The 13,941-nt window shown below is 61.0% G+C and overlaps 1 protein-coding gene across 1 annotated transcript in view; it reads right to left on the bottom strand.

The window, feature by feature from the left end:
* The window catches only part of SH3PXD2B (SH3 and PX domains 2B), a 51,719-nt gene extending 38,440 nt beyond the window's left edge, over positions 1-13,279 (bottom strand). The window contains exon 1 of the mRNA XM_056112305.1: positions 13,071-13,279. Within this exon, the coding sequence (XP_055968280.1) occupies positions 13,071-13,145 (75 nt within the window). The 5' untranslated portion in view covers positions 13,146-13,279. The remainder of the gene's footprint in view (positions 1-13,070) is intronic.
* Between the last annotated feature and the right edge of the window lie 662 nt (positions 13,280-13,941).

Genomic DNA, 13,941 nt, shown 5'->3' with positions numbered 1-13,941 from the left:
CTGCAGTGGCGCTGGCAGCTGGAGGCCAGGCTCCGCCGAAACCAACCTGCAGGCCGGCTTTCGAGGAAAACCTCCAGGGCGGGCAGAGGGGCTGGGGCAGGGGGTCCGGGTGGCTGGGGCCGGGGGCTTCTATCGTATGGGCGGGGGCCCCTCTGCTGTACAAGGGTCTGTCTCGAGAGAACTGGGCAGCTCACAGGGGAAACTCCCGGTGTGCAAGGCCCACAGGCCGTAGGGGAAAACTGCCGAGAAAAAGAAAATCCAGATGGGGATCTGGAGAGATGGCCCCAGGGGCCAAAGTGTGTGCTTCGGGGAGCCCCGAGACCCACCCACAAACACTGGGCTGGGAGTCACCCCATGCACTCACTGCCAGGGAGGGCCCCAATTCCCCTTTTGTTCCCCCAAATCAAGGCACGGCTTACGGGGTGGGGGGCGGGCATTGTTAAGTACAGTGACGTGCCACAGCGCGATGCTTTGGTCAGGAGGAACTCTTGCCCAGTGGGGTGACACTAAACTGCCCCACCAACAGAGTGGCATTAGGATGTTCGCACCCCCACAAAATCACTTCACATGCAGGAGGCCCTGGGGCCCATCGCTGGCACCACACAGTGGCCCCTGCCCCCAAGCGCCAAGCTGGGAGCCTTTGAGTGCCACCGGGCGCGGCCCCGACGCTGACAACAGGAAGATGAGACTTCTTCCATGAAGCTGTCACCCTATGGTGCCCACGCTCTGGTTAGATGCTTCCAGCCCAGTCCCAGACACTGCTTGGTAACAAAGATCACAAAGCATATAATTACTGGGGGTGGGGAAACCGGGTCACACCCCGAGGTGCTCGGGAGACCTGAGGTGTCAGGGTCCGGTCCAGTCCAGGACCCCATGCAGGGTGGGTACGTGTGCCTGTCCCCTCTGAGTGGTATCCAATACAAGGTAAGCACGTTTCCATTTCAGGAACAACAAAAAAAAAACTTTGAACAAATCATCTTTAAAAAAAAATAAGAAATGAGATTTTATTTATTTAATTTTATTTATTTATTTTTTACTTTTTGGGTCACACCCAGCAATGCTCAGGGGTTACTTCTGGCTCTGCACTCAGGAATTACTCCTGGCGGTGCTTGGGGGACCATATGGGATGCTGGGAATCGATCTTGGGTCGGCCGCGTGCAAGGCAAATGCCCTACCCGCTGTGCTATCGCTCCAGCCCCAAACAAATCAGCTTTCATTTGGGGCTATTTTGCAGGTGAAGGGTCCACACTTGGCATTGTGCAGAGGGTACTCTCAGCACGGTACTCAGGGGTTTCTCCTGGTGGTGCTGGGACTCAAACCTGAGGCTCCCAGGGGCCAAACATGCGCACCAGCCCTTTGAGCTTGTCCCCGGCCTGAACACAGCATTTGTGTTTTTTTTTTCAAGGGCCACAGCTGGTGATGCTCAGCACTCCAGAATCACTCCTGGCAGTGTTTAGGGGACCCTATGGATACCAGGATCAAACCCAGGTTGGCTGTGTGCAAGGCAGGCACCCTCCGCGCAGTACTATGGCTCCGGCCCCTCACCACAGCGTTTCTAAATGAATCTAAAACAGTCACCGTACGACAGTCCGTGTCTGTTGTTCAATCACGCCCCCCACTGCCATGTAGGCTATTACGGGGGAAGCTGCTTTAGGTGGGAAGGGGTACATCCCACTTAGTCTTCCGGTGCTCCTCAGTGTGCGGTCACTCCCCACATCTTGGGGGGGAGGGGCTGTTTAAAACGCAGCTCACGGGACCAGGACAGGCTCAAGGGTCGGGAGCACAGGAGCACCTGCAGGAGGCCCGAGCTCACTCCCCTGCACTGTAAGTTCCTCCGAGCACTCACTCCTGGGACCGAGGCCCGATCACTGCACCAGGAGTTGGCCCTCATCACTGCCCCATGCGTGACCCCCAAAGAAACGACGATGCATTTCCCTAGCGAGGTGCCAAGAATAACCAAGGTCACAACCAGAGGTACAGACAGGTAAGGGTGGATGCAGCACCGTTTTGAGACAGCACGGCTGCAGGCCCCTGGGTGGAGTCGCCCACCAGAGGTGCTCCCTCGCCTTCCCCCCTTTTCATAGGAGAAACAGATGTGAGGTCACTTCCTCAATGCCCAGTCGGCTGTCCTCTAGAGGGGGCCTGTTGGCCGGCGGCTGAGCCCTCTCGGTCCTTTCCCAGAGTGATCAGTGAATAGAGCATGCAGGACCCTCAATGAGAAAGATGCTTGCAAAATGGTACCTCAAATGAGTGTGAACACACACTCACACACACCTTTACTGAAGCCATCACAATGGTACCTGGCGGGTCGACCAACAGCCAAGCCCGAAGCGGCTGCCTGGATCAAAGGTCTTTGGCAATCACGGGTGGCAGATGTCAGAGGCCTGCTGCCGGCCTCCACGAGGAAGGCAATGCCACGCGGCCTCGGGGACGGGCACAGCGAGGGACTCACTTCTGTCCACGTTCAGGAACAGCTCGCCCACCCCAAGACCTCACCTGCAGGCCAGCCTCGTCTGCCCCAGAGCGCCCTGTCTCCTCTGGGCCCCAGCATAAATGGTGCCCTCTGACCCAGAGGGGGCTGGGCAGTCCGGCCCCCAGTCACCCCTGCCAGGACACATCACAGCTCTCAGGCCTTGGCGGAGCGTGGAGAGGAGAGACAGCCTCTCTGGCCCCCGCCCAAGTCACACATGAAAGCCACGTCCGTGCCACAGACTGGCAGCCAAGGGTGGCCTGGAGTCACAGGCTGCTGACTCACACCTTGGCTGGGGCCGAGGAAACGCTGACGCCACATGTGGTGGGTGGGTGCGGGGAGCGGGGCGGTGGGGGGCTCTGCTTGGAGAGGCGGAACAGAGCACTTGGATCATGTGTGCTCAGAGGCCATGGTTCCCTCGGGACTGGGGGATCCGCTGACTGGACTGATCTCCAGCCATGGGAGGGGCAGCGCTGCCTGTGACCCGGGGCCAAGGGCGTCTCCGTCCAAAACCTCAGTTTCCTTATTTGTGAAATGGGCCAGGGAGCAGATGCCCAGGACCCCCTTCCTTCCGCAACTGTACCGCAGTCTCCTGAACCATGTTTCCTCCTTCCACTTGCCCCTCCAGCAGCTCTGGCCATCACAGTATCCTGCCCACTGGACAGTCAGGTGACCCGGCCGAGCTGATCGGATTCCTTCTTCCTGGACCAGGACTTGGAGACGCTCAAAGGAAGATTGGAGCCAGAGGCAGGGAAACTGCCCGCCTCTCCTGAGGGGCCGTGTGCTCACCCACCCCTCCCCAGCACCAGGTCTGCACGCGAACACACACACAGACACACACAAAGGAGACGCAAAGATAAAAACACACACACACAGACACAAATACACACAGATACACAGACACATTCAGAGAAAACACACACAGAAAGAAAAAACACAAAGACACACACACAGACCCAGGCACACCCAGAGAGACAAAGATACAGAGATATAAACACACACACACACAGAGAAACACACATACAAATATACACAGAGACACAGACACACATAGAGAGACACAGACAGATAGAGAGGCACAAACAGACACACACACACACATCCTATATAGAAACACAGACACATATGCACAGACACACACACAGAGACACACAGACACACACACAGACGTACAGAAACATCCCAGTTGTACGTCATGCCCGAGCAGTGATACTCTCCTGGGCATGGACGGTACCAGCTCCTTTCTGCCACTTGCACCCACGACTCGTAATGAAGTCGCTGTCGCTTGCAGGCCTGCAGCACCAACCGGGTAAGCGCGAAGCAACTCGGGCGCCTCGCGAACCCTCCGGGAAATGACGGCTTCCTGAGGAACATCCAAATAAAACTACAGGAGAGCTGCAGTGCCACCGCAGAAAGCGGGGAGGCCCAGGTTCAATCCCCAGCATCCCCGGACCCCCTGAGCACCATGAGAAGCAACCTCTGAGCACCACCGGGTGCGACCCCCAAACCAAACAAACCACAGCTACTGCTGAGTTGGGGGAATATGATGAATCTGAAGTTGGGTTGGAGACACAGGACGGCGGGAGGGCAATGGCCTTGCATACGCCAGCCCGGGTTCTGTCCCCTGCACCCAATGGGGGCTCCGAGTCCCACCAAGAGTGACCCCTGAGTCCAGAGGCTGGAGAAAGCCCTGAGTACTGCCAGGCGTGAGCCCTCCGCCCAATTTCACAAACCCCACTGGCGGCCCCGGTGCCCGCACAGCCCTCCCTCCCTCCCTCCCTCCCTCCCTTCCCCGGTACCCCACATCCCCCGCTGTGGACAGGAGGTGGACCTGCCCAGGGCTCTCATGCCACCAAGCCAGGGGCACGTCCCCAGACCAGCTCCTCCCAGCCAGCCGGGTGACTCTGGGGGCCCCTGGCCCTCACCTGCCTGTCAAGCTTCAGTGACCTGCCCCCCACACTCCCCTCCTTGAACACAAGCCAGGGTGGGCCCCACGGGCGGGCTCTGCCACCTTCTGCCTGACATTCCTTTCACCTTCTCCGCTTGGCAAGAGCTGCCCGTGCTTTGTAGTCGGCCTCAAGTTACCTCCCTGTCTGATCGCTCTAGAACTGCCGGCCCTGAGGCTCTGGCCGTGCCCCCATGTACCTGGCTGGCTGGAAACCCATGCACTAGCCGGCCTGGGCCCAGGAGGGATGGGCAGCCGCAGGAAGGGGCCGTGGAGATGGCTCCAAGGGCTGGGGCGTGGGCTCTGCACACAGGAGGCCTGGGGCCCATCCCTGGCCCTACAGGGTCCCCAGAACATTGCTGGGCACCACACACACACACACACACACACACACACACACACACACTACCTCCAGCTGGGCATCACACACACACACACACACACACACACACACACACACACACACACACACCCCACACCCCAGCAGCAGCAGCAGGAAGCCCTGAGAAAGTGGTCACCAACGGCACAGGAAGAGCCTGGCAGAACTGGGTCTTCCAGCCAATAAACAATGCACGGCTCTCCCAGACGGGGTCTTCCGGCCCAGCCGTGTCCCTGAGATCAAGTTTCACTGGCCATCGCGGGCTGGAGCTCAGGGGCAGAGCGCATGACCTGCGTGCAGGGGGCCTTGCCAGGCTCAGTCCTTGGCACCAAATAAACAAATAGGGCAACTAATCGAATCGAGCTGGGCCTTGGGGTGCAACTGTCCATCTAAGCGACACAGTTCCGGGGAGGGGCCTGCAGAACAGGTCGTCCTGCCTCACGCCTGCCCCTGAGATACGACCCTCTCCCCTTCCCCCCGGTCACCTCCTGGAGAAGGCTCTGGGCGGGGGTGCGTGCCAGCCTGCAACTCCCATCTGGTGAGACAAGCACTTGGCAAGGCTTGGGGCAAAGCTGAGGCCCCCGGGGAGGCAGACAGCCTGGCCCTGCCCACCCACCACAGCAGCCAGGCCCAGTCAGGGCAGCATAGACGCGGACCCCACTGACCCCATGGAGCAGATATCCAGGAAGGGACCTCAAGGCAGCTCCCCAGGCATCACACGCACACACAGACAGACAGACACACACACACACACAGACACTACCCCCAGCTGGGCATCACACACATACACACACTCAGACACTACCCCAAGCTGAACATAACACACACACTCAGGCATCACACACACACACACACACACACATTACACTACCCCCAGCTGCACATCACAAACACACACTACCCCCAGCTGGGCATTTCACACACACACACACATACACACTACCCCCAGTTGGGCATCTCTCTCTCTCTCACACACACACACACACACACACACACACACTACACTATCCCCAGCTGGACATCACACACACACACACACACACTCACACACATACTACCCTCAGTTGGGCATCTCTTACTCACACACACACACACACACACACACACTCTCACACACTACCCCAAGCTGGGCATCACACACACACACACACACACACACACACTCACACACACATTACACTACTCACAGCTGCACATCACACACACACATACACACTACACTACCCCCAGCTGGGCATCACACACACACACATACACACACACGCACACACACAACACCAGGCCGCCCGCAGCTCACTGTCTCCTTGGCCTTCTGGCGCCCTCCCTGCTGGTCACCCACTGCCCAGAGGAGGAGGAGCAAGGCCAGGAACCAGGGGTCCACAGAACCAGCCCGGACCTCGAGGCACCTGGCCACAGCCGGAAGCGTGGCTTCTTCCCCAGCCTTGGGGGCACTCTGCAGGCGCTGAAGCCTCCCGTGCACACGCACAGGCTGCGAGGACGCCCAGCTAGTGGCTCTCCTGCCCACGGCACAGGCGCCCACAGCTGGTCTAGCGCACGGCACCCCTCCCCGCCCACACCTGGCATGGGAGCGTCAGCCTGGAGGTGGAGGGGACGAGGCGTTGGGGGCTGGGGGCAGATCACAGTGGTGTCTCCCCGCGACCTCTCGCTGTGAGTCTACCCAGCACCCCTCTCTGGGGAGAGGCCAGGCTGGCCAAGTGGAGCAAAGCGGAGCGTGGGCAGATTTTCAACTCTCCCCTCTCCACCTCTGAGGTCTGGCAGGCTGGAAGCTGGTCCAGGGACCTCTCTCTGCAGTGGGGCTGGGGGAGCATCCGGAGCCCCGAGACCACCCAGGGCGAATGGACTCTCCGAGGAGTGGGGGAACCCCCACTCTGGGATGGGGCCAGAGCCCAGGCGGGGGGAGGACGGGGGTGGGCTGGGAGGGGCAGGATGTGGGAACCTGGCGGGGACTGCCCTAGCTCGGGGTGGCCCCTTTTTGTGTCTTCCGCTTGTCTGGGGTGTTTTTTTCTGTTTGTTTTGGGGGTGCCATACCCAGGAATGAAGCAGGAATGAGAACTGAGCACTGTGGATGCAGCCCAAGTTCCAGTAAAGCAAACAGAAAGACAGCAAGACGACACACTGAGCCAAACTGCCGACCTGTAACCCCACGGTGGCCAGGAGGGCACGGCCTGTGGTGGGGTGTGGGCAATGCAGGGGGCAGGGCGGGTGGAGGTCGTGCCCAGGGGGGCGTGCGCCGAGGGTCTGCTGTGAGGAGCAGGGCTCTGTCCAGGACGGGCGCCTGTCGCAGGGCTTGCACCTGGCAGTGCTCAAGGGACCCGACGTGGTGCCAGAGATGCAGCCCTGGTGACTCGCCTGTAAGGCAAGTGTCTTTCCCGTTGCCCTATCCTTCCGGTCCCACTGTGTGTTTTTACTAAAAACAGAAAAATGTGCTCACTGCAGCACATTTGAAAGACTGAGAAAAGCACGAATGAGACCCCCACACCTCCACACACACACACACACACACACACACACACACGGATATGGGTTTGATCAGGTAGACTTGTGTGCTGCAGAACAGGCAGAAAATAGTTGGCATGAGACATCCCTGTGGGAGGCATGCTCTCTTGATAAACTGGTAAGCTGATAGAAAGCCTTTGTTTATTCTTTCTGCTTTGGGGGGCCCACACTCAGAGGTGCTCAGGGACTACTCCTGGCCCAGTGCTCGGGGGTGACTCCTGGTGGTGTTTGGGATGCCCTGCAGTACTCCGGTCCTCTGAGCCACCTCCCCACCATCCTTCCCTGCTGCCTGCTGCCTGCAGGAGGAGGCCAAGGTGGGGGCCCCTATGCCCTGCCAGGAATCATCAAACCAGCCCCGCCCCCCCAGTGCCCACCATGCCCTCCAGCTTCAACTGTGCTCCGCCCACAGAATTTTGCTTGGGAAGAGCAATGACCAGGGTTCCCATTTGGAGGACGGTGACCGACCTCTGGCCACAGGGTGCGGAGAGGGCCAGCTTCCTATAATTGATTGTTTGAGGGGGGCCACACCCAATGATGCTCAGGGGTGACTCCTGGCTCTGTACTCAGGAATCACTCCTGGCAGTACTCGGGGGGCCCTCGGGGATGCCAGGGACCCGACAAGGTTCGGCCACAAGCAAGGCCAGCGCCCTCCCTGCTGTGCTCTCCACCTGGGCCCTCCCCGCCCCTGCTCCCTTTCTTTCTTACCAGGAGCACGGGAAGACGCAGGGCTGAAGGCCACACAGTGCCAGTCCCTGACCGTGCACACACACACACACACACACACACACAGGAGAGAAGCAGCACAAATTGAGTGCGAACAGTAAACACATAGGTGTGAAAAGTGGCCGACCTCAGCAAGGCACAGACACGGAAGCCAGATCCACAGAAGCAAGGTGCTCGTTGATGCCCGCCTGATGGGCCACCCGGGAGAAGCCTGAGGATTGGGGATGAGGCAGGAGGATAGAGAGTGCGGGGGAGGGGCAGGAGGCATGATCTCAGGAACCCCACGTGCAAGGAATGAGCAGGACCCAGCAGGGCGGGACAGGATTTTATGTCACTTTCAAACACTCGATATGGGGCAGTGGGGAGAGAAAAGGTCTGTGGGATCTGAAGAGAGTAGAGGTGAGGTGCCGGCCTGCCTCATAAGGTAAAGGTAAAGGTAAAGGCCCTCCTGTTGATCGTCGATTTGCTCGAGTGGGCCCAGTAACGTCTCCATTGGAGACTTTGTTGTTACTGTGTCTGGCCTCATAAGACCCCAGTTCAATCCCCGGCACTGCGTGGTGGCTCACCAGAGCACCACCAGGGGTCACTCCTGAGCACAGAGCCAGGAAGAGTCCCTGAGCACTGAGAGTGTAGCCGCCCCCCCCCCCCCATAAGTAAAAATAAAAAGGTCTGTGTTTGTGACAAACAGGCAGGAGGGATCTGCTGACAGGGGCTGGAGGAGTGGTGTTAAGAAAAGTCATGCAATAATGGTTACAGAGCTATCACTGTCACTGTCCTCCCGTTGTTCATCGATTTGCTCGAGCAGGCCCAGTAACGTCTCCATTGTGACACTTTTTACTGTGTTTGGCGTATCGAATACGTCACGGGGAGCTTGCCAGGCTTTGCTGTACGGGCGAAGATACTCTCGGTAGCTTGCCGGGCTCCCAGAGAGGGGCAGAGGAATCAAACTCGGGTCGGCCGTGTACAAGGCAAACACCCTACCCACTATGCTATCGCTCCAGCCCAGTTACAGAGCTTTAAAAAAAAAAAATTAAAAGTCAGCAAGTCACACCCTTACAATGGGTGAATTTTGTGGTCTGTAAATTAGATCTCAATAAAAACAATCGGACAAGAGAAATAATACCTATTAAAAGGTAAAGGTAAAGACCCTCCCGTTGATCGTCGATTTGCTCGAGCGGGCCCAGTAACGTCTCCATTGGAGACTTTGTTGTTACTGTGTCTGGCATATCGAATACTCTCGGTAGCTTGCCGGGCTCTCCGAGAGGGGTGGAGGAATCGAACTCGGGTTGGCCATGTTGGCTGCATGCAAGGTGAACGCCCTACCGCTGTGCTATCACTCCAGCCCAGTTCGAGATCACCTGGCCGGTGTGCACGGCTCGGTGGGGAGCTTGCCGCAGGGGGTGTCGGGCCGACCCCAGCCCGGCGCCCCCCCCACCCCCACGGGCTCCAGAAAGGCAGCACCGTTGTTGCTCTGGTGGTGAATACCTATTAAGTTTTAAAAATGTTAATGGTGGGGACATGGTGCACAGGGTTGGATAACTGGCCTGGCCTACAAGAGGCCCCACGTTTGATCCCCGACACTTCAAGGTTCCCCTGAGCACCCCCAGGGATCGTTTCCTCCTACCCCCCAGAAATAAAGTATGCAGGAATGAAAAATATCACGGGAAAACCGACGGGACTCTGAGGGGGATGGGCACAGCTGTTGGGGAGGGCACACTGGGGGAGGGGTCTGCATTGGCAATGTCTTATTACTCTTAAAAAAGTAGGAATACGGAGGCCGAAGAGACAGCACAGGGGTTAAGATGCCTCCTTGCACTTGGCCAACACCCATTTGGTTACTGGCGCACATGTGAGTCCCACCTACACATGTTGTTCCCCCCATCACCACCAGGGGTCACTCCTGTGTACAGCCAGGAATAGCCCCTGCCCACAGCCTCCCAATAAAGATTAAGAAAATAATAAAAAACAAGGGTTGGAGGGGCCAGAGAGATAGCACAGCCGGGAAGGCCCCTGCCTTGCGTGCAGCCAACCCAAGTTCAAACCCCAGCACCCCACAAGGGCCCCTGAGCCTTGCCAAGATTGATCCCTGAGCAAAGAAACAGAAGTAAACCCTGAGTACTGGTAGGTGTGGCCCAGAAACTAGAAAGAAAAATAAAAATTCCTGCCTGTGGGGTTGGGATGCCGGCTCAGAGGGAGGAACGCCAGCTTCGCACGTGGAAGCCCCCCCCATCCAACTCCCTCCACAGCATGGTCTTCTGACGGTGAGTCATAAGTCCCGGGGACCAGCACTGTTGGCTATGCCCCCACCTCCCACCAACAAGCAACTCTGCCTTGGAGAGACCCTGCAGTGTTCACAACGTGCAGACCACAGAGGTGGTGTTCAGAGAGGTCAAGAGACCAGCCTGAGGTCACACAGCACACAGCTGCCGAGCTCAGGAACCTCAGGAGGCCCTGCAATGCTCTCAGGGAAGGGGACACCAAATGAGACGGCCTTTGGGACACGGCCACCAGCTGCCACGCTCCCGCCCTTTCCTACTGGCGTGTGGGGGTGGGGCATAACAGCTGCCAAGCTGGGGAGAGGGTCTGTGGCAGAGTCTCCCTCCCACCCCCCAAGGTGCCCGCCACCCGGAAGGAGATGCTCTACTCCTACGAACAGCTCGGTCATCCATTCAAACTGCCACCCCTCTGCCGGGGATGAACCCAAAAGCCTGGCAAGAGGGGACGGGGTCCCCCTGAATCACAAGGGTGGCTCAACCAGAGGCAGGAAAACAAATGTGGTGGTGAAACCCTCCGCGTGACTCGGGCCGGTCCCTCGTCACGGGGACAGGGAGGCGGGCATCTCCCTGGCTAACCCTGGGCTCAGGGACCTCCAGCCTGGCCAAGCCCCTGCTCCCCCCACCAGGGAGCAGGCACCTCACCACATCATCTGGGGGGGGGGATCCCAAATTCAAGAGCACTGAGAGATCCCTCTGTTTCAGGGCCCCCTCCCCCACCCCTGGAAGGGCTTGGAGGTTGAGGGCGACGCCCCACAGGGCCCAGCACCTTGGCCACCCTGGCAGGGGCCCTGCGGGAGGGAGCTGACGCCAGGGAAGGAAAAAGCCACAGAGCAGCCACGGCGGAGGCTGACGGAGAAGCTGCGGGCGGCAGGATTCTGGGCTTCTCGGCAGGCCTGGCTTAGGGGAAGTGGGGTTCGGGGGTGCCGGATCCAGACAACCCTGAAACTGCACTTGTGTTTGGGGGGCCACACCCAGCCGTACTCAAGGTGGGGGCTATGCGGTGGCCTCGGCTTCCTGGGCCTTAATGTGCGCCTCTGTGAAACGGGCACCAGCCCCCCTTCCTGAAAGGCCAGAGCAGGCCCCAGGCCAGCTGACCGCCGGGGCTGCCAAGAAGCGGGTCTGTCCCGGCTCAAAAGAGAAACCGGTGGGCAGCATCTGACGCAGCTGGCCCCCAAAATAAGGTGGGGGGATGGGGTGGAGTAAGGGCAATCTGTGTGGTGGTGGGGGGGGGGCTGGAATTGAGGAAAACTTTGCTCTGTCATTATGGGGTGGGGGGCGGCCCTGGGCCACAGCCAGTGGTGCTCAGGACTCACTCCTGGCTCTGCACTCAGGGGTCACTCCTGGGGGTGCTCCGGCTGCCATATGGGGTGCCGGGGATCCCACCCAAGTCTGCCGCGGGCAAGGCAAGCACTTTACCCATTGGCCGTACTATCTCTCCGGGCCCCCAACTTCACTCTATTTAAAGATGCCACAAGTCCAGGAAATAGCTTCCCACCGCCCTGGCCAAGGGCTGAATAACAGCCTGCCCAGCCAATAACAATACACACTCAGCACACCCAGCGTGGCCCGGGTCTCCCGCTCCCTCCTGCCAGAATTTTACAGGCAGTTCCTGGGGAGGGGGGGGGTCAGCGCATGGGGGGGGGGCTCTTGAGATCAGCTCTGGAAGAACGGGCCTCTTCAGAGGAGACACCCCGGCCAGCCGCCGAGGCCAGCTCTAGCTGGGAGGCCAGGGAGGTGAATTTAAGCAGCCAACGCCTCGCCTTCTTCTGCTCCTCATTGTTCCCCACTTCTTTGTTAGAGCTTTTCTCCCTCCCTCTTGCTCCTTTCCCCTTCCTGGTTAACTTTGGGCAGCTGGACTCTGCCCCTTCTCACCACCAGGGACCCTGGTGTCCCCTTCGCTCCCTCTTCCCCCCAGCCACAGGGGCCTCCCAACGCTTCGTCACCCCCACAACCCCATTGCCCTGCACCCAGAACCTCCGAGATGTCCCAGGGACCCTGGAACCTGCAGATTCAGCTCAGAGGCGCCCCTGGGAAGCCAATTCCCCACCTGCGGGTACCCCCCCCCAAACCGCCACACACACCTTTCAGAATCCTGCAAGCCCGAAACCAGCTGGCCAAGGGAGCCTGCCCCCTCCCACCTCTGAGCCTCAGCCTTCCCATCTCTGCGAATGCAAGCTTTGAGCCCATTTCTCTCCCGCGGTGCCAGCTGAAAAGACGATCCCTGGAGGTGCCAAGGAGGAAACTTTCCCACAAGTAGAAGTTCTTGGGGGGGCGGGGGGCGGGGGCCGGGGGCGTGCTCAAGGTGCAGACGCTCGGAAAAAGGGTCTTTGCTGCAGAAAGGCTGGTCCGTGCAAAAGGAGGGGCACGGCCCAGGCGACCCCTAGGGGGGCTCCCAAGGGCTGGGCAGGGCAGGGCGGGTGGCCTGGAGGCGCTTCCCTCTCTCTCTCTCTGTCCCCGGCTCCTGCGGGCTTGCAAGCCGGGCTGGGGCCAGACTTCGGCAGGGGTGGGCCGGGACGGCAGTGGGGGCCCGGGAGGGCGGGCGGGAGAAGGGGCTGCGGCGGGCGAGGCGGGGGCAGCGCCGAGGGGCCGAGGGGCCGGAGCCCGGGGCCGGCGGGCGGGGGGAGGGGCGGCGCCGGCCGGGAGACCCGGGCAGCGCGGCGCTGGGCCCGGGGGCCGCGGGAGGCAGAAGTTTGCAGCGCGGGGCGTGGGGGGGGTGGGCTCCCGGGGCCCGAGGGGGCGTGGGGGGCGCGCGGCACTCACATAATGCTTGTTGGGCACCCGCCGCTTCTGCACGTCCAGCACCTTCACCTCCACGATGCTGCGCCGCGGCGGCATGGCCGCTCCTGCGCGGGGCCGAGCGCGGCTGCGGGGCGGGTGGACGCCGCCGCCGCGGCGGGGTCGAGAGCGGGAAGCGGAGCCGGGGCCGAGCTCGAGCCGCCGCCGCCGCCGCCGTCGCCGCCGCCGCCGCCGCCGCCCTTCGCTCCGCGCGCCCCAGGCCCGGCCCGCGCCGCCGCCAGCGCCAGACTCGCCCCGCGCCCCGCCCCCGGGCAGGCCCCGCCCCCACGGCGGCCCCGCCCCGGGCAGGCCCCGCCCCGCGCGGCTGGCCCCACCCCCGCGCCGCCGCCAGCCCCAGGCTCGCCCCGGGCCCCGCCCGCCCGGATGGCCCCGCCCCCGACAGGCCCCGCCCACACGTCTAGCCCCGCCCCGCGGCCCGTTCCAGGCTCGCCCTGCGCCCCGGACACGCCCCGCCCACACGGCTGGCCTCGCCCCCGCCAGCTCCGAGCTCCCCGCCCCTGGCGCCCCGCCCCTTTAAAGGGCCAGCCCACCCTCACCCCCCGCCCCGCGGGATGCTCGTGGACCAGGCTGGCTGTCCCACGTCCTGCCTGCATCGGGGCCTTTGTCCCGACGCGACCAAGGGAGGGGACGGGCGCGCGCCTTCGCCATCCGTTCGCTCCTGGACCCGCCGTGTCCTGCCCGCACTCGTTTGCTCCACTCGTTTGAGCCCAGGTGGAGCGCCGGGCTTTAGGGCCCGGGACCCCGCGGCTTTGCAAGTCGGCTGGCTCTGTGGCCTGGGGAGAGGGTCTTCACCTCCCGGCGCTGACTGTTCGTCCGCAAAACGGACTCGTGCCAG

Source organism: Sorex fumeus, unplaced genomic scaffold (genome assembly GCF_029834395.1).
Source record: "Sorex fumeus unplaced genomic scaffold, SorFum_2.1 ptg000017l, whole genome shotgun sequence".
In the NCBI taxonomy this organism is placed as follows: Eukaryota; Metazoa; Chordata; class Mammalia; order Eulipotyphla; family Soricidae; genus Sorex; species Sorex fumeus.
The sequence above is the reverse complement of the archived record's forward strand: the minus strand, read 5'-3'. Positions and strand labels throughout refer to the sequence as shown.